The 18,563-nt window shown below is 46.5% G+C and overlaps 1 protein-coding gene across 1 annotated transcript in view; it reads left to right on the plus strand.

Annotated features, from left to right (window-relative positions):
• Window positions 1–18,563, plus strand: part of FER1L5 (fer-1-like family member 5) — a 47,563-nt gene that overhangs the window by 10,945 nt on the left and 18,055 nt on the right. Inside the window, 14 exon segments of the mRNA XM_012727336.1 lie at window positions 1,007–1,069; window positions 1,772–1,822; window positions 4,084–4,114; window positions 4,659–4,774; window positions 4,985–5,108; window positions 5,546–5,598; window positions 6,496–6,564; window positions 9,376–9,419; window positions 9,508–9,590; window positions 9,671–9,765; window positions 11,007–11,135; window positions 11,757–11,934; window positions 17,454–17,578; window positions 18,357–18,457. Of these exon segments, the coding sequence (XP_012582790.1) occupies window positions 1,007–1,069; window positions 1,772–1,822; window positions 4,084–4,114; window positions 4,659–4,774; window positions 4,985–5,108; window positions 5,546–5,598; window positions 6,496–6,564; window positions 9,376–9,419; window positions 9,508–9,590; window positions 9,671–9,765; window positions 11,007–11,135; window positions 11,757–11,934; window positions 17,454–17,578; window positions 18,357–18,457 (1,262 nt within the window).

Here is an 18,563-nt window from a genome sequence, read left to right on the forward strand (position 1 = left end):
ACACCTGACCTTCAGGACTGAGCAAGACACTATGGCCAAGTGGTGCTTCCTATAGGCCGCCTGCAAACTTGTTTCTTAATTATTCCACGATACCTGAGCACCTGGAGGGCTGAGCACTGTGCTAGGCTGGGGCTGTAGGTGAAGTTATTAGATACTTGCATTTGAGGAGCCAGTGAGACCTGGGGGCTCTGGCATGTGAACACATAAATAACAACCTTGGAGTAAGACTGGAGTGACAGAGGTCTAGGAGGGTCATGAATGCAGCTGCGAAATGCAACCTCAGGCCACGTTTGTCTTGCCTTGTCCTGAAACCCCTTGGTGAGGCATTGTCATATCCCCAAATTGCAGCCTTTCTCATACACAATTGGAATTCTAGGGATACTTGTTGAATTGGCTGGTGAAGAGAAATGAAACAACAGTAGAGAGGGCAGAGAGAAGAGGACTCAGGAAAGGCTCACAAAGGAAGGTTCTACCAGGGAAAGAACAGGGTGAGGGAAGGCAGTTCATGAAAAAGAAGTATTTGCAGAGGCCTGGAAGAAAGAAGCAGAACTGTAGATATGAGTGTTGCTGCAGGGGAGCCTGCCAGATGAGCTTGGGTCTGCATGGAGGGCACCTGGGAGCTGTGAAGGACATAATCAGGTCAGTGACATGACCAGTTCAGCACTTGAGAAAGGCGGTGCTGGCAGCAACGTGGAGTGGTGGTGGAGAGGGCTGACAGGGTAATTGCAAGGAGGCAGGTGTCTAATCTCCAGCTCAGAGCAGCTAGCTGGGCCTTGGCTTAGGTTCTCCAGGGATCTCTCCCTGGAGAGATCACCACGGCAGAAGCTGCTCCAGGACTCTGTCTGCTTCAGAGGAGGAATGTGAGCATGGTGGCAAGCTGAAAGAGATGAAATGGGCAAAGGGGGGGGGGGGAAGAAGCATGTTCAGCTGAACCCTTAGGCTCACTGAGTCCCACATGAAGTGTGGACAAGATGTCAGACATCCTATCTCCTTCTTTCTTTTTCAGCTCTTCGTCCACAATTTTTATGAGATGCCTGCAAAATTCTTTGATGAGCTCATCTTAATCAGGGTAACGAGTCAGACAAGATGGTTCCTCTTTCTGACCCCTCCTCCATCCTGGGAAGCAGTTCATCCCCCAGCCCAGAGTGGCTAGACATTGCCTCTCTGACCTTAAGTCAGCATCTCTGGCACCGTCTTCACTCTCCAGCATCCCAGACCATCCATTCATTCATTCAACAAATGTTATAGAATTTACAGATAGACAAGTGCTAAGCCCTGAGTTAGGTATTGATGTGAACAGAGCAGACCCTTCCATGCCAGAATTCTCATGCCACCAGAAGATCCCTCAAGGCTCCCCTCAACATGAGGTATTCCCTGACCTGTGGAAGCCAGGTGACAATGGCGAGCATGTGTTTGCCAAGTGCCTCCTCTGTGCCCAGGGCAGGTTCACGCAGAGAGGCTTCTCCCTCAGGAGCCAGCAAGGTCTTGGGAGCACAAACTTGTTGGAAAAAACCAGACTGCATGCAGCAGGAAATCCGAGTGCTTTGTGTTGAGGTGCAAGTGAATTGTCTTCTCTGATCAGTGTCCTCAGCACTGAAGCAGAACTAAAAACCTGAACCTTACAGGGCTCCTCTGAGCAGTAAATGAAAAAACCTTGGTAGAAATGTTGAGTAAGTCCTGAGAATCCTTATATGCCCTTATACCTTCTCCCTTGAGGATGGGGAAAACTGGGGTTGTGAATAACTGACTTCTTTCTGGATGTTCCCCACAGGTGATGAATTCCTCATTGCTGAGATTCCATTCAGAGATTGGGAGATTCCAAGTAAGCACTTACCTAGCAGAGGTTTGGTGAAACAGAGGTCCAGCCTGGGCTCAGGCCTTGGTCTAAAGGAAAGGACCTGGATTTGGTGCAGAAAATTCAGATTCGGATCCACCTACTAACTTGGGTGACTTGGCCAAGTTATTGTGAGCCTCTGTCTAGACCTCATTTGTAAAATGAGGATAATTATACATTCAACCCACAGGATCACTGTGAGGATTAATGAAAGTAACATTTATGAAAGCACCAGAGCCATCTTGAGTAACCCACATTTGCAATACCCTAGACATAGTTTGTCTTGACCTCCAGAAAATGGAGGAAGAATCAAAAAAGCCAACCTCATTTTTTTTTAGATTTATTTTTACTTATATATGTATAGAATGACTGGAGTGTAAGCCATAGGTGTGTGTGGGGTGGGGGTGGAGGAGGAGTGAGAGGAGTCACCAGAGACAGAATGGGGAGTAGAACAGGTGGACCTACTGAAATACACCACTATATTTCAGTAGCAGTGGGGGAGACAGGAGAGGTCTGCTGGCCGGGGATGGGAATTATGCTGCAGTGATAATGCTGCACTTTTTTTGTTCTTAAAATTGCATTTCTGGAAAATATCAAGTACATGAAAACCGGAGAGTATAGTGTCCTGCATTCCCACATCCTCATCCCTCAACCTCACCAGTTCATTCACCAACCCTGTTTTATCTACATTGGCCAGTTTCACGCCTCCTTTCTCCCCTCCACTGGATAATTATGAATCATGTCTCAAATATCACATCATTTTTTTAAAGATTTATTTATCTATGCATACAGAACTGGGGTACAGGTCAGGATGTGAGGGGATTCACCAGAGACAAAGTGGGGAGCAGAACAGGCAGATCAATGAAATACACTGCTGAGGGGAGCAGCAGGCAGGCCAGGAGAGGCCTGCCACGCCATGTGGTCACCTCCAGGGTGGGGATTGAACTTGTGCGGAAGTGGCTTTAACTTCTTAGTGCTGTGCTTTAACCTGCTGAGCCACCAGGGAGGGCCATGTACTCTCTTTTGTTTGGCTCTTTCACTCAGCAAATTATTTTGAGATTCATCATGTTGTTGCATATATCAGTAGCTTGTTTCTTTTTTATCACTGAGTAATATTCCATTTAAGGGTATACTATAGTCTGTTTATCTAGTCATTGCTAATGGACATTTAGATTTTCCATTTTTCAATATGGCTATTGTAACATTGATTTAGAAATTTTAGTGGACATTTGCTTTAATTTCTCTTGAGTAAGTACACAGAAGTGGATATTGTACTTTTTTTTAAAAAGACTTATTTATTTATGCATACAGAACTTGGGTACAGGCCAGAGGTGCAGGGGCAGTGAGAGGATTCACCAGAGACAGAGTGGGGAGCAGAACAGGCAGATTGTCAAAGTACACTGCTGAGGGGAGCAGCGGGTGGTCAGGAGAGGTCTGCCGCGCCATGTGGGATCCCTCCAGGGCAGGCAGGGGTCGAACTCATGTGGAAGTGGCTTCAGCTTCTTAGTGCCGTGCTTTAACCCACTGCGCCACCAGGGAGGGCTGGATATTGTACTTTTAAGAAGAAAATCCCTACTGTTTTTTCCCCAAGAAATTCCAAAAAGATTTTACCATTTTATCTTCCCATCAATGGTGCTGATGTTCTACATTCCAATCAATACTTGATATAATGTCTTTTTTATTTTAGTCATTCTAATATACATGATGAAATCTCATTGCCACTTTACTTTCTACTTCCCTGATAACAATTTAAATCAGCCCTCATGCAGAACTTGGGCACTGCTCTACGGAGCCTTCAGCTGTGGATTATAAAGATGGGTGTCTTGCTTTGCACAACCTTCAGTTTTGTGCCGGAGGCCTCAGACCTCAGTCAGAAACTGCCTCCCAGGGGCAAGGGAAGACATGCACTTTGGCACCTCCTCCCTGACTGTCCTTTTCCCTGGGCCTGGAGGTACCCTTCCCTCATCCGCGGATAGGGGCCTGCAATGCTATGTTTGATAGGCAGTGCTATGTGATGGCTAGTTCCTTGCTTGTGTAAGACACTGTGCACTTCTCTCAAACGCCCATTCAGGAGAAGTACTGGAGAATAGAGGTGAGAACGGACCAACTGGCAGTTTGTGGAAAGATTAAAGGAATTAAGGCAGGTCATGCTCAAACCCCAGTGGCTGGTGTTGTCTTCAGTTTAACTTGTTATTACAACTTTTTCCTGGAGACCCTAACTAATCCTTATTTCACTTTTGTATTTTCAGACAGATATTGGGTTTATTTACCATTCCCCAGGTAGGTAACTGTTGTTGCAAATATGTTTGTCTCCTGAGAAAAGTCAGGCCAGGTGTCCAAACATCTCAAAATCCCTGTATGTTCAACACAAGGGAGAGAACATTAGAGAGTATAAATTATTTTCTGTCTTTGATAATATCTCACCATACTTTATGGGGCTGAATTTCTATTTTTGAGGTCAGTGTTGAGAGACCAAAGTTTGAGAAGTAACCACTGTGATCTGGTCATAATTTATATACCACACTGTAGTTTGAGCTTATGCTTGAGGAAATGCTTGCCTCTCTCACATCTGGGTAGCAGTCACTGTAAGTCCCCAGGATAGGAGAAAGGGGTCCCTGTTGCCTAAAGGCAGCAACTGGCAACTTTGTCAGTGTGCTCTATTGCTTAATGGCGGGAGTGATTTCCATTTTCCTCTGCTACGGAATGGAAAACAGAACCTATGAGACACATTTCCATGACCCCCTCCCATAGAAACAAACCCTGGTTTCAGGGAAGAAGGATGGAGACTGGAGGGTTGGTTTCCCAAGGCCCTTTGTTCCTCTAGGTCACGCATTCCTAAGGAAATGGCTAGGCCTCTGTCAGCCAGAAAATCCCAACAGTGGCCTAAGAGGCTACCTGAAAGTCACCATGTGTGCCTTCGGTGCAGGAGACCAGATCCCGGTGAGGCTATTCACCTTCTCCCTGTAACATTTCTCACCCTGTGGGATACCCTGGGCCCTCAAATTGGCCATTGAATCTTTACACACTTTCATTTAATTTGGGATGTCTGCTTCCTCCTCCCATACCAAGTGGAAGGTCAAGGAAGCCAACGGTGGTCTTGGCCATGACCTCCCCATGACCCTGACTCTATCAGCTCTCTGGTCTCTCCAGGTAGATCAAAAGCTGCCCTTTGAGACTGATGACACCGATACTCAGATCTTCAAGTCAGCCGTGGTCCCTATCACAATGATCTACTTACAATTCTTCATCTACTGTGGAGAAGACCTCCATCTCAGTTAGAGTCGGGGCAGGGCGGGATGGGAGAGCATCTCTGAGGTGCCAGACACCTGGCACCCTGGATTCTCATGGAGCTTCCCTATTCCATTTTGACACTAAGATTTGGGGTCTGGGGGAGAGGAGAGATGAAATCCACCAAGAATTATTTTCTTAAGGCACTGTGGATATGCTTTCAAATGGGCCAAATGCTCTTGTCCTGACTTTGATGTCCAGACATAGACTCAGGACACCCTACGCCAGCCCCCATCCTGCTGCCATATACAAGCCATGACACATAATGGCACACAGAGTGGGTGGCCATGGGAGAGGTCTGTCCAAGGTCATCACATAAAATTATTGGTGGAGGGGGAGGGTTAAATTGTTCTGGTACCTCTGCATTTCCTCCAAAGCATAAATGATGCTGCTTTCAGAAAACTTTTAACTTCTTGTTCATAGAGAAACACCACTTAGTGAATCCTATGTTGGAGGTGGGACTAGTCGGAGAAAAGGTAAGTAAGATGAGGGTTCTGCACCTGGGGAAAAACAGCCTGGAGGAAAGATTGGGTTGGTGGACAGGACCTCGAGAATCCCACCGATGGGCAGTGAACCAGGAACTCTGGGAAGGTGGTGCCCTGGCTTTGTCACTCTGTAGCCCAGAGAAGATGTCCACTGAAAACCAAATGCACAGTGACTGTAGTAACGTACTGAACAAATAAACAACACTGAAACTGTCACTGTTCACTCAGTTTCATATCTATAAATTGGAGATTCTGGGTAAGAGAGTTCCTGACAGTCCATGAACCTCTGTGAATATAAAGTAGCTCTTTCCAGCGGGTGCTGATGGGTGTTCTAGGCAAAAAAGAACAACAAAAAAGGATCTTGTGTTCACATTTGGGAAATGCTGGGGTAAGTTAAACAGGCTTCCTGTCCTATTTAGCCATAATCTGCTTGTTAGAAAAGGCATGAAATCCAGTCTATACTTACAGGGCAGAGGTTAGTGTCCACTTTCTGAAGGGGGCATACCAAAGGACCAGCAGGCGTATTTTTAGTCCACCCCACTTAGCATTTCCCAACAAGTGGTAGGGGAACCTCAGGGCAAGGTGAGATTTTCTTAGATGGTGTGTGCACGTTTTCTAAACATTTTAATATTTCTGTAGTTTTCTTAGCATATACTGAAAAGTTTAACTACTCCAACTCATCCTCATTCCCACTTACATGACTGTTTAGCATAAGATCAGTTTTAAAGGTGGAGTGGAGCGCTGCCTGAGAGGGAGTGTCCTTAGCTCAGGGATTCCCTTTGTGGGCGGGTATTCACCATCTTTGGGCTGGGCTGGGAGCCTGGGAGGGGAGGCCAAGGCACAGAGGAAGGGCCGGGCTGGCTCTAACACTGCTTTGGATGTTCCCAGCTCAAGACCTTTGTGCAAACCGAAACTGATAACCCGATATGGAACCAGGTCCTGACCTTGCCGGTTCAGGTAGAGCTACCTTCTTGTCTGCCCCCCTCGCCCACAAGTGGAAGGAAGGTTGGGTGCGCATGTGGATGGAAGGCAGGAGCCAAGAGACTCAGCGAGGTTGGGCTGGGATGGGCTCTCCCTGGTCAGGAAAGCCCAGGACACTTAATAGATGGCTCTTGGTTCTTCAGTGTTGAGAAGTGAATGGGGATGAAATGGGGGAGGGGACCAAATGGTGTTTTAATGGTGGTTCATGTCTGAAGTGTGAACCTATACCCTGAATTAGTTGTAAACCAAGGTTACCTCAAATTCTGAATAAGATACAATTTTTTAAAAAAGAAAGAAATGAGTGGGTCATACAATTGAACTTTTCAGAGAACTTAAATGTGCCCTTGACCTATATTTTAAAACAAACGAATCCTTTAGAGACTCATTCTATGTGCATCTTGTATTTTCTTATCTTCTGAGCAAAGTGCCCTGAATGTAACTGTAGTTCTTTGTTGATGGCTCAGAGGCAAAATGACTATTACAAAGAACTAGGTGTAAGAGGCGCTATTTATTCTACACTAAATGGCCCTTTCATGCTGTGCTTTGTGAGGTCCTGTCATTTGATTTTAATAGCCTTTTGGTCCTTCTCACTCACCTGCCAGCGGGATGAGCTCCAGTTCTCTCAAAGTGCTGGGAGAGCCTTGATAACCTTTGACTCCTTGCCAGGCTTCTAAGAGCTGTTTGCAAAAGAAGAGCAAGCCTTTCTGAGAGCTAATTGCACTCTCTCATAAGTGCAGTCTCATAAGTGCCTAGCACTTTGTATGATGCCTCTTTGGCCCTGCAGAGTATTTCACTTTCTTTATACCTCCTATCTGTGTGACACCAAATTAGCTAATGAGCTCCCCTCCATCTTGTTTGTAGATGCATCCCCAGTCTGCTTCCTGGTGATTCATCATTTTTAATCCTCACCTCTTGGGTGATTGTGTAGATTCATAATTTGGAAGAGATTTCAGAGGGAGCCTAAATATTCGTTCCCCCACCTGCCAAGCTCCCTCTCAGCTATCCCTGGCTGTGATGGCTCATGTCCTGGGTCCTCTCAGCCTCGAAAGTCCTCCCGCTACACTCAGAACCAGCCTCTCCTCCATCCCTGAAAGAGGCCTGTGACATTTAAAGATGTCCAAACACTCCCATAGACCCTCCCCCATTTCTCTCAGAACACAGTCTACAGAACTGGGGTCATTTGGATATCTAATTGTCCCTAGCCTTCTGGAAATGCAGCAAGAAGCTGTGAACCTCACTTTGAAGTGGTAGATAATCGCTGTGGCATCTGAGGCCAACTGAGCGGGGCCTCAGCAAGGCTGGCAGCAGCAGGGAGAATAGCTGAAAATGGGTCTGTGTCACTACAGAGGCCAAGGTCCAAAGGCCAGAAAGGTCCTAAAGACAAGAAACTGGGAAAAATGAAAACTGTTAACAAAGTAGGAATGAAAAGAAGCTTCAGTCATAAATTCAAATTTGGAGGATTTAAAACTGGGAGATGCAGATGTCTTCGGGTACCTATTTGTTCTCCTAGAGTGCTTCCTTAAACTAGGCGACTTTCTAATTTCTCACTAACCAATGACTCGAATGGAAAGGCCTTTCCCGACTTCCCCCTGACCCTCAGCCACCATGGCAAGGGGAGAATGGACGAGGAGAATGGGTAACTCTCTGGGGAGTCTCCCCAACATGTCCCAAGAGCAACTACACTGAGAGAAGACCCCCAGTTAGACCCCAGAGCTCTGTATTACACATGAGTTTTTTGTTTTTTTTTTTTTAAATAACTGAGGAAGCTGTGACAAAGGGAATAAAACTCAGACGCCAGGTTCTAATCCTGACTCTATCCCATACTGTGTGACCTTGAACAAATCACTCCACCTCTCTGTAAATAGGGCTGATCACAGTCCTTACTTGGTTATGGCAGTTCAGTTAGGAGCACAGAAGTTGCCTCAGTCCCCACAGGTAATATGAGAACGTTAGAAACTCAGCTTCTCAGTGCCTCCATTTTCCTGTCTGAAAATGAGAATAATAATAGCTCTTGGCTTGTGCAGCTCTTGAGAGGGGGCACTTAGCCCATCCATGTGACTCATTCAGTTCAGGCCAGGGGACAAGCAAACCCTTCCCAGAGGGGCAGCTGTAATTTACTCTCTGAGGTGATAGATGTCTGCTGTTTAAATGTTATGGAGGCATTTCAGGCCCATGATTTACCCTTGAGGTGGTTTGGTAAGTGTGCACAGTCAGAATGACCCCAGGTCCCAAGGATTCTCAAGCTTATACAACTTGGGAGCTGATTTAAGAACAAGAATACAAAAAGAAGGGGCCTCCTTGATAATGTAGGTGTTATAGTCTCAGCACATCAAGCTATCACCAGCTACTGCAGCACTAGTAGGATCCCCCGGCCCAGAGGTGACCCACATGGCACAGAAGCCTCTCCAGTCTCACCCGCTGCTCCCCTCAGTAGTGTATTTCAGTTGATCGCCTGTTCTGCTCCCCATTCTTTCCCTGGTGAAGCCTCTCACCCTTTTCCTGCTCCCCTGTACCTCTGGCTTACACTCCAGTTCTTGTAAATAAATAAATCTTTTTTAAAATACAAAATGATTACAGATCACAACCCTACGCTTGCAATGGTCCCCTGCAAGTGGGGAGCCCTAAAGCTAAAGGTCCATAAACTTCTCGGGCCAGTCTGTCTTGGCTGTGATTAAGTAGTTCGTTGAGCCAGGATTTGGCCCTACACTGAGGTCTTCCTGGCTGCTGTCCAAGAGGACCAGACCCCCCGCAGGGTGCACTCAGTGTTCCTCTCACTCTCCACTGCAGATGCCCTGCCTCTCCACCTTTATCAAGTTCAGAGTCTTGGACTGGTGAGCCACTGGGGAGAAGTTAAAAAATATGGTGGAGGAGAGAAAACAGAGCTGGGCCAGAGGCTCAAGCTGCAGAAGTTCTCTCCAGCTCCAGTAATAATCGCCAGGATGAGATCGGGTCAGCGACCGTGAACTTCAACCATATCTTCTCCACTGGAGCAGAAGTAGAAGGCAAGAAAGCTCGCCTGGGCTCTGCCCCTGGGCCTTTCCCACCTGCCCCTGACTCTGCCCCTGCCCATTTTTTCTTCTAGGAACATACTCTGGCTTCCTACCCTGCTTTGGTCCCAGTTTCCTGATTCTCCGTGGGGGTAAAAAGGCCCCTTTCAGGATCCAGAACAGAGACACAGTAAGTTTCTCATGTCAGCTTTAGGGAACAGTGGAAGTAAAACTGAGCATGTGTAAGAGCTGGGCCTGGGACATTCCTGGGGAGGACCTGACCTTCGTTTCTGTCCCCCATGCTCAAGCAGGAGACCTAAAATCTGCACACAGACAGCCATTTAAAAAAAAAAAGATTTATTTATTTATGCTTACAGAACTGGGGTACAGGCCAGAGGTGTGGTGGATGAGAGGCTTCACCAGAAACAGAGTGGGGAGCAGAACAGGCAGATCGACAAAGTACACTGCTGAGGGGAGCAGTGGCCGGGTCAGGAGAGGTCTGCCATACCATGTGGGTCAGTTCCTTAGTGGGGGGATCAAACTTGTATTTCAGTGGTTTCAGTGGCTTCGGAGAGCTTCATAATGTGGTGCTTTAACCCATTGCACCACCAGGGAGAGCCCACAGACAGCCATTTTTATGTGGGACATGAACTTACGCACAAAACAAGGGATAGGAGGGTGCTCTGGGCGTTCACTGCAGGAGGGCTTAGAGATGAGACTGCAGGTAAAATTTCATCAGGTGGAAAGGTTGTATAAGACCAAAAGAAAAAAATAAAAGGGCACAGGTAAAGGGGGAAGGTTCTGAGGTATACGATGGCAATAATGGCAGAAAACCACTTCCCGCTGGTGTAAGATGGGCACAAGGGAACGGCCCTGGGAAGGGCTCTGAGTGAGGAAGCGCTGCAGGTACCAAGACCTCCTTGCCCTCAGGAGGTGCTCTGACTCCATCCCATCTCCCAGCCCTTTACCCCTTGGTCCCGTGCTTGGCGTATCAGCTGGGAATGAGGCCATCAAAACCTCCAGCAGGAAAGCCAAGGGAACATTCCAGTGGCCTTCTTAGGTCATAGGTTCTCCCCTTGGACCAGCCGCCATTGCCAAGGAGGTGGGGCGTGCCCTTGACTGACACTGTTAGGAGCGCCAACTCAGTGATCATCATGGTCCGCTCTAAGCAAGAAGCTTTTGTGGGGAGCAGATTCTTCAAGTTGGTGAATAGATAAAATGCATGCAGAAGGGTGGTGGGCTGTAGGAGCGTGGTCAGGCCCAGAGGTTTCCTGGCATAGCCATGTCAGAAGCACCTGCATTCCTCCCTGGGTAGTGGTCAGCCCTAAACAGGAACTTAATGGACCTCTCTTTTCTAGTCAGGCGTTGTGAGATTTGCCTGCTCCTTTTCTCTCATGCATTCTCTCCCCATTTTCCTCTTTGTTACTCTAGACTTTTCTCAGCTCTATTAAGGATGGTTTAGCTTATCGAGGCCGAATCTTTATGGAGCTTGTCACCCATACCACTCCTCATCAAGAGGCTAGGATAAAGAATCTCTCCTATGAAGTCACCAGAGTAGAGGTAACCACAGGATACAGGTAACCAAGGACCTTCTCCCTGACCCAGATCTACTGGGGGTCCCATTTCTGACATTACAAGAGGAAGCTAGTCAGTGACTGGAAGCATGTGGGAGTAGGGCAGCAGAAACAAAAGAGGGGTTAACATGGACAGTGAACCCCAAGCAGATGAGAGGTATGGTGGGAGGAGAGAATTTGAAAGAGGCAAATGCCCTTATACAGGCCCCAACACATACCCCTGCCCATACCCATACTTGGCTTCCTCCAAGGAAGGTGTTTAAGAAAAAGGAGAGGAGTGGAGGGGCCCAACTCAGTGCTGAACTGGCCAGGAAGAAAGTCCTCCTGACATACTTCAGGAAAGGGAGAAAATAGAGCCCGCTGGGTGGAAGGCACCAGGTGATGGAGGTTTGAGGAACCCCCCTTGCTTAGCCAGGTGGGAGGGAATCAAGGCAGGGAGTCAAGGTTTATCCTCCCCAAGCTGGTGAGCTGGTTTACCTAGCTCACCCAAAAGAGATGCAAAGACGACCTTTAAAAGAAATAGGGTACCTCCTTCTTTCATCCCCACCTGTCTATAGCCTTGCTCATCCTTGGCTTATATGTGTGTGGTGGGGGGTTATTGTTTTAGAAGCACAAGAACCGCCTAAAATATGGGCTATGCGTCATCTTCCTTTCCTGCACCATGATGCCCAACTTTAAGGATCTGATCCAATTTGAGGTCAGCATCGGTCACTATGGAAACAAGATGGACCAGAACTACAAGCCTCTGGTCTCAACCACACAGTACAGCCCGGTGATATATGATGGTAATAGTCCAACCCACCAGAGCAGAGTACCTCTGAAGTTCCAGAGCTAATGCTTAAAAGGGTCACAAGAACATAGTGATTTCTTGGTGTGCAACTTCCCCAACTTCCTTCTCTCCCCTATTACACTGAACTCCAACCCATAAAACTTCTCATTTGTCTGACCCTTCTAGCTATTCACTAATCTATTTATATGCCCATTCATCCATTTATCCCAAATATCCAACCATCCCAAACACCCAGCCAACCACCCATCCATCCATCCATCCATCCATCCATCCATCCATCCATCCATCCATCCATCCATATCTACTTAGTGGACACACCTATGTTGTACATAAGAGCAGCGATTCTTAAGTACAGTTACTGGGCCAACAGCAATAGTATCACCGTTAGAAATGCAAATTCTTGGCCCCACCCAAGACCTACAAAAGCAGACAGACAGAATCAGTAATTTATTTTAATAAGCCAATGACTCATATGCTGGTGATTACTTGGAGAGCCACTGCTTTAGAGGGATACGGCCTCAACATTCATCTTTGTCATTTTCACTATCTCATCGTTTATCTGAGAGCTTTCTGTGCATCTCACTCTTCACCTGTTAAAAACAGCTTTTTTGAAGGCCCTCCCTGGTGGTGCAGTGGATTAAATAAAGCACAGCACTAAGGCTGAAGCCACTTCAGCAAGAGTTCAATCCCCGCCCCAGAGGTGATCCACATGGCGCGGCAGACCTCCCCTGAGCCACCCATTGCTCCCCTCCAGCATTGTACTTCATCTGTCTGCCTGTTCTGCTCCCCACTTTGTGTCTGGTGAATCCTCTCACTGCCCCTGCACCTCTGGCCCGTCCCCCAGTTCTATATGCCAAAAAAAAAAAAGCTTTTTTGAAATACAATTCATGTGCTATATAATTCACCCATGTAAAGTGTATTATTCAGTGGTTTGTAGTATCTTAGTAGAATCATGCAACCATCACCATGGTCAATTTTAGAATATTTTCATCACCACCTGAAAAGAAACTCTATGCTACCTTACCCACTCTTCTCTTTCTCTCCTATTTCCCAACCTTAGCAACCACTAATCTAGTCCCTCTATAGCTTCTTATTCAGGTCATTTCTTATAGGTGGAATCATGCAATGCATGGTTCTTGGTGACTTCTTTGACTTAGCATAATGTTCTACTTGTTTTTAAATTTTGAAATATATAATGTATATATATGTACACATACACACACACTTAAAAGTATGTAGAATATATATGTACAGTTTAAAGAATAAAATCAGTACCCATGAACTCACCATCCAGCTTAAAAGGTAGAATATTGGACACATTCATCAGTTGATGGACATTGTATCCACTTCTATTTCTTACCTATGATGAATAAAGTGCTGCAAACATTTGTGTGCATGTCTTTGTGTTGACACATTTTATTTCTCTTGAATAGATACTTTGAAATATAATGGGCTTTAGTAAACTTATTTTTCACTAAAGTATCTGCACCAATTATATTCCCCCCCAAAGGCTGATGGTTCTTGTTTTTCTAAATGGTTGTCAATGTTTGCTTTTGCTGCTTTTTATTCATCACCCTGGGCGTGTATCTCATTGTGGTTTTAATTTGCATTCCCCTGATATCTAACAATCCAGGATGGCTTCTTCTGTGACACTAATCTTTCATGTGTCATCTTTGTTTATGTTTGTCAAATCTTTTGTCATTTATTTATTTATTTTAAAATTTGGATTGATTGACGTGCAGAAGAACTGGGGTGGGGGTGAAAGGATTCACCAGAAGCAGAGTGGGGAGCAGAACAGGTGGGCCTACTGAAATACACTGCTAAGGGGAGCAGCCTGGGAGATAGGAGAGGTCTGCTGTTCCATGTGGGTCAGCTCTCTGGCCTGGGATTGAACTCAGGCCATCGTGGTAATGCTGAGACTTAACCCCTAGCCCACCAGAGAGACCTTTTACCCATTTTTTAATTGGGTTGCCTTCTTATTGGGTTAAGTGTTCTTTACATGTTCTGTGTACAAATCATTTATCAGATATATGATTAAAAATAGCCTGTAGCTTGTCTTTCTGTTTTCTTAATGGAAATGTTTGAAATGCAAACACTTTTAATTTGGATAGAATACTTTTTTCTTTTATGCTGTTATGTCTAAGAACTCTTAGTCTAACCCAAGGTCAGGAAGATTTTCTCCTAAACATTTTATAGTTTTAGTTCTTACTTTAGCTTTGTAATCCATTTGAATTAATTCATATACAGCTATCCTACCTTTACCAGTTGTTAAAATGACTATCCTTTTTCCTATTATGTGAGGTTTTTCAAATTATGTTTTAAAATATTCTGTTCTGTTGTTTAGGCTTTCTATCTGAGGAGCTCCAATTACAGGTTTAACGATTCTCCTTGATTTTTGTCTATACCTGTCATTTCTCCCTGATCCTTTTTGTTGACTTCCATTTTATTTAGTTGCTTTTCTTATTTCTATGCATTTCATTAAATTAGCACGGTCTAATATCAGTTGGTCTTTTTTAACGTTATCCTCCTTTCTAAAATTTTTTTGGTTTGCTTCTGCTTATTTTCTGAGTTTTGCTGGCTCATGTTTCCTCATTGAGTCTTGAGTTCATTCTGGGAGTGTATTTTTGCTGGCACTCTGTATTCTGCTTCCATCAAGCTGTGCTTCCAGCTGTCTGTCTTAACTATTCATTCTCCCCAGGTGACTTCTGTTGCACTTGACTCCTTAGGGCTTCTCCTGTAATCATAGTTGCTTTTGGCAATTCTTATGTGTATTTGGAGACTGCAGATTATATCTGCCTCTTTGTTTTTCTGAAAAGGAGTTATTTTCCTTCTCCTTGTTGTTTTTGTATGCTGTCCAAAGGAAAAGAGGAAAATTGCCATCTTGTATCCCCATGCTCATAATCTGAGAAACCCCAGTCATGGATCTCTGCTCATTTATCATTCTAATGGCTCACTGAGTGCCACGATCTGAATTGTGTCTTCCAACAATTCTAGAAAGTTCTAAGATATTTTCTCTTTGAAAATTACCTCCTCTTTTATCTTTTATATTTCCTTGAATTCCCATTATCCTCTGTAGAACTTCTCACTCTGGTCTTCATATTTAAAAATTTATTTTCTGTAGTTTTCATCTCTGGGCTGTATTCTGCATAACTTCTTCTTAATCTTCTAAGAGACATCTGGAGATACCATTCCATTTTTTAAAATCTTGACCTGCCCTTCCTCCCTGCTTTGTTTTTCTCCATAGCATTTCCCAACATTTGGTATACTGCATTTCATCTATTTTTTATGTCTTTTTGGTCCTCGCTACTTTTTAAATTCTTTTAAAAAATATTTGTTTATTTATGCATACAAGAATGGGGGTATAGGCCAGAGGTGTGAGAGGATTCACCAGAGACAGAGTGGAAATAACAAAGGCAGGTTGACTGAAATCCATTGCTGAGGGAAGCAGTGGGCGGGTCAGGAGAGGTCTGCCACTCCATGTGGGTCAGCTCCCTGGCTGGGGATCGAACTTGTGCTGCAGTGGCTGAAGATAGTGCCACTGTTTTAACCTGTTGTGCCACCAGGGAGGGCCTCTACTTTTTTAAATTTTTTTTAAAAGATTCATTCATGCACTGAAGAACTGGGGTATAGGCCAGAGGTGTGGGGAGTGAGAGGATTCACCAGACACAGAGTAGGGAGCAGAACAGGCTGAGGGGAGCAACAGGTGAGACAGGAGAGGTCTGCTGCATGTGGGTCAGCTCTCTGGCAGGGAAACAAACTCAGGCCACAATGGCTGGCGGCGATAGCTTGACTGCACTGAGCCTTTAGCCTCTGTGCCACCTGGTAGACGCAGTTCTACATGTCTTTTAATAATGTTGATAAGCCTTTCAGGGGGGCCTTTACTTAGGAGTGGAATTGCTGGGGTAGGGAGTAGGTGTATTGGCTCAAAATCACTCATTTTCTTGGAAATTTACCTCTGGGATTTGACTAAAGTTCTATGATCCAGAGGATTTGTCTTTGCTTCCTCCAGTTATCTAGGGCACTGCCAACCAGAGATCACTTTAATTTTTCTCCAGACCACCCAAGTGGCATGAATGCAGAATGCCATCTGTGTGAGGACCCATTTGTGGCTACAGATTTTCAATGTAGCCTGTCCTCTCCCCAGATGGGCAAATTTCCTCACTGTCTTTCTCTGTGTTAATGATTATTTCTCACTGGTAGAGTTTGGGTTTTGGAGTACCAGCTTTGCTTGGTGCATCGCCAGTTTCCTAGAGTTGCCATAACAAAGTACCACTGACTGGATGGCTTACAGCAACAGAAATGTATTCACTCATGGTTCTGGAGGCCGGAAGTTTGCCATAATGTTAGTAGGGTTGATTCCATCTGAGAGATCTGGGGGAGAATATTCCAGGTCTCTCCCAGCCTTTAGAGCAGCTGGCAAGTTGGGGCTTCCCTGGCTTGTAGCTGTACCACTCCAATCTTTGCCTACATCTGCACGTGATTTTCTCATTTCTCTGTCTCACATGGCCATGGTCTTTCTTCTTGGAAGGACACCATTCAGAAGGGGTTAAGGGCCTGACCAACTCCAATGTGACTGCATCCTAACTCATGACATCTACAACAATCCTGATCCAACTAGTCATATTCTGAAGCAGGGGGTTAGGACTTCCATATGTCTTCACAGGACCTGAATTCATAAGCCATGGGCTCTCCTGTTAGACCACCCACCCTTGGCAACGCTAGCCTTTCTCTCCTGCCTCCTGTGCCCAGGCGGTTGCCAAAGAAAAGTGTAAGCTCACTAAGATTTGCTGGAAACTCAGAGGACAGAGGTCAGCTTTGCTTTGCTTGCCTCACAGGGTTTCTGCATTATTTTTGGCTTCTGTGGATTTCTTCCTTTTTTGCTAACTCAGCCATACTTTCAGAAAAAGAATCACTTGTTTTTCATCCAGCTTTACCCATCCCTCTCACTTCTGTAAAGAACATTGCCAGAGAACCCACCCTGCCAAATTGCCCCCAGGCTCTCTCCTCCACCCTGCAGGCCCTTGAAGTGAGATGTCCGCCCACCCCAACCAGACCTCCCCACTGAACTCAGGGCTGACCCTTCTCCTACCTCACAGACCACCCAGAATCAACACCTTACTTCAGGTATGCCCCTTGTCTTGGCATCTCCCCTGAGGTTAGGGGCATGGGGCTCTGGAGATACCTGCCTTGCAATTGCTTGCCCGTCTGACCTCTGGCAAACTGCTGCCCATCACCAGCCTGGACTTCCCACTTGTACAAACTGGAGATCTGGAAAGGCCCTGTACAACCTCGGTGGCACACTGAACACAAAAAAGGCACGATAAGATTGCTGTGTTTATTGAATACACACCTCCTCAGTGTGACTTCGTGGGTAAGGGGTTCAGTCAGGACTAAGAGCAGGTCGCCTCATCAGGAATGAAGTAGCTCAGGAAGAAGGTCTGTGAGAGGAGACAGTGAGGGGAGACCTCCGAGAGCCCCTCAGACACCCTCACACAGCGTGTGTCCATGTCTCAGGGAACTTCTACCATTACGTGCCGTGGTACAACACCAAGCCTGTTGTGGCCGTGACCTCCTTCTGGGAGGATGTCAACTTCCGCATGAACTGCCTCAACCTCCTCCACATCACTCGGGACCGCCTGGTGAGCGCAGGAGGCTGCAGGGGAGGGCAGGACCATTGGCAGAAGGGAAGTGAGTCTGCCTGGAAGCTGGACCCTCAGCTGGCTCGCGCATGTTCCTCCACAGTGAGGTGGAAGTGTTAGCAGCAGGCACTGAAGACAGGAAGCTGCCCCTGTCCTCACCCCACTAACCGGTAGCTATATAGGCAGCTGGGGCTGAGAGATCTACCCGAGCTTTAGGAGCAGAGCCTGGGGGTGGAGGAGGGGAGGTGGAGAGAAGAGAAGCAGAGGAGGTCCTTGCAAAGGGAGTGACATTTGAGCAGAGTCTTGAGAAGTGAGGAGTTTGCTGGAGGCCAAGTGGCCAACAGAGAAGGGACAATATGAAAGCCAAGTTTGGGGGTGGGGGAGGGGAGTGTGGGAGTGATAGGGAGAAGCTGGGAAGGGTCAGATCATAAAAGGTGTTAGGTGTCTATCAAGAAGGGAGACCAACTGAACAGTTTTGGGCAGGAGAACCTCAAACGTGACTTCCCTGTGCCCACCGGAAGAAAGCCTGGTGTCAGGACTGTACAACTTCATGACCCAGACCATCCCGGCTCCCCCCATCACCCATTCTTCCATGGGGCAGCGGGAGGGCGTGTGGGGGTCCTAACCTTGAAGGAACATCTGCAGCTTTGGACCAGCATCCCCGGGTCACCCCTCGACGTTCCCCGTGTGCTGACTGAAAGCGTCTTGGGCCAATCCGTCCTGTACCCCACTACAGGTGAGCCCCATGCTCATTTGCCCCTTCTTTCTTGTTGCACAGAAAGCCAATCTGGACACCCTGAAATCCATGAGGAACCCCATGGACCCAGCGCTGCTCCCTCAGTGGAAAAAGCTACTGAAGGAGCTGGCGGAGGACTGCAAGTAGGCGTGGGGAGGCTCCTGGCTCGGGCTGAGCTAGGTCAGAGGCGACAAGGGGACCTAGACCAGCACCCTTCAAAGCAACCTCCCTCTGCCACCGCCACCTTTC

The sequence above is a fragment of the Condylura cristata genome, unplaced genomic scaffold (assembly GCF_000260355.1).
Source record: "Condylura cristata isolate star-nosed mole 26May11 unplaced genomic scaffold, ConCri1.0 scaffold00020, whole genome shotgun sequence".
Classification (NCBI taxonomy): domain Eukaryota; kingdom Metazoa; phylum Chordata; class Mammalia; order Eulipotyphla; family Talpidae; genus Condylura; species Condylura cristata.